Source organism: Peromyscus leucopus, chromosome 8b (genome assembly GCF_004664715.2).
Source record: "Peromyscus leucopus breed LL Stock chromosome 8b, UCI_PerLeu_2.1, whole genome shotgun sequence".
In the NCBI taxonomy this organism is placed as follows: Eukaryota; Metazoa; Chordata; class Mammalia; order Rodentia; family Cricetidae; genus Peromyscus; species Peromyscus leucopus.
Genome location: NC_051086.1, coordinates 92,938,544 through 92,940,166, shown reverse-complemented (window position 1 = coordinate 92,940,166; position 1,623 = coordinate 92,938,544). Strand labels below are relative to the sequence as shown.

Genomic DNA, 1,623 nt, shown 5'->3' with positions numbered 1-1,623 from the left:
AGGTTGGTTCTGAACTGTATAAGAAAACAGGCTGAGCAAGCTGTGAGGAGCAAGCCAACCAGCAGTGTTCTTCCCTGGCTTCTGTTTCAGTTTCTGCCTCCCACCCTGATCCCTTCGGTGACAGACTGTGATATGGGAGTGTCAGCCCAACAACCCCTTTCCTCCCCAAGAAGCAAGGTCATGGTGTTTTGTCACAGCAATAGAAACCCTAACTAGGACCCTAGACCACTTAATTTCCCCAGGACAGCAAGAGTAACAAGATCAAAAGTTTCTCTTTACTGCCTCTATTTTCAATGTCACCCATGCTGGTAGTTTTTCTTTAAATGCCAATTAATACCAGGAGTTCAGAAACACATTTAACGAAGTCATAGAGATTAAAAAAAAAAAAAGCAATTATGCACATTTGTGCTATGCCACAGACACAAAATTTATTAGGAAGATCATGAAGAAATTCCCTAATATTTCAGAAAGATACCACCCAAGACCGAAATCAGAAGCCCCAAACACCCAAAGAAAGGCACAAAGGAGTCAACATTTTCAGAGACCTTAAACTATCAACCGTCCAAACTGCATCTGGTTACAGGTAAAAGCTGCATCACCAAAGACTCTGGTTTCTTTTGGTTGAGGCAGGCAGGAGAGGTGTTGTTAATGACAGCATCACCCAACTTCGGCTTCTAAACCAGAGTAAACTAATTGCAGGTTCTGCCAGGTAAGTGCTAGGGCTCCCGGGTTGACTCTTTCGAAGACAGGTACCAAGCATTGGAGCCACAGGTCAGCAGCACCTTGGGGTGCAAGGCTCCTCACAGCCGGGCTGCACATAGGTGGTGAGGTTGACAGTCAGCAGGTCTGGGGTCGGGTGGCAGGAGTTGAGCAGGAAGCAGGTGGGCACACAGGGCTGAGGAATGTGGCAGGGTGGGGGACAGTTGTCACAGCAGGTGGGCTCCAGTTGCCAAATGGTGTGTGGGCAGGTGCTGGGCAGGCAGACTCCACAGCGGCAGGACTTGTCTGAGGAGCAGATGGTGGTGGCAGGGCCAGTGGGGACACTGCAGCAGCGGGCGACACAGCAAGCCATGGTGATGGAGTCTGGTTGGCTTTGGTCCAATGTAAAGATGAAGTCTCTGAGGTTCAAATGTCTCCTCTTGCTCCGGGGTTGTTATATACCCTCCCCAGTGGGCGTTGGTCCCACCAATGGGCTTCTTTCCTGGTTCTTGTTTATGTTCGTGTTCCCATTATCTTTTAATTGACCTGACATTTAGATGCCTGTAAAGAGTCCCTATTTTGCTAATTACCTTTTATTTGAATTCATTGCCAAATTTTAACTGATTGCTCTTGCTATTTGTCACTGGGACACAAGCTTTATGATGTATCACAAAAAGGCTTCTCCTATTACGATGTCACCACCAGGCTAGCTGGGGACCACATGGGCATGACAGCAATGTGCAGAATGCTGCTCTCCATGCTGTTGCTCGCCCTTTTTTCTCTTCGCCCCTTTCTATATCAGATGGCTTGATGAACTGTTTCTGTTTTGAAGAGCTGAAAGGGAACTTTATTTTAGTTACTGTCTGTGAGCTTTGAGGCACTTGGAGCTCAAAACTACACTAAAGTGGGAAAACAGTTTTATGA

At 47.1% G+C, this 1,623-nt stretch overlaps 1 protein-coding gene across 1 annotated transcript; it reads right to left on the bottom strand.

The window, feature by feature from the left end:
• Positions 1-406: 406 nt before the first annotated feature.
• Positions 407-1,324, bottom strand: LOC114706960 (keratin-associated protein 3-2). Its single transcript, XM_028889526.2, has one exon. The coding sequence runs from the start codon at positions 1,070-1,072 to the stop codon at positions 773-775; it is 300 nt and encodes a 99-aa protein (XP_028745359.1). The 5' UTR covers positions 1,073-1,324; the 3' UTR covers positions 407-772.
• Positions 1,325-1,623: the final 299 nt, after the last annotated feature.

Excerpts from the sequence above, each read along its gene's own strand:
- LOC114706960 (XM_028889526.2), bottom strand. The coding sequence starts at position 1,072 with ATGGCTTGCTGTGTCGCCCGCTGCTGCAGTGTCCCCACTGGCCCTGCC.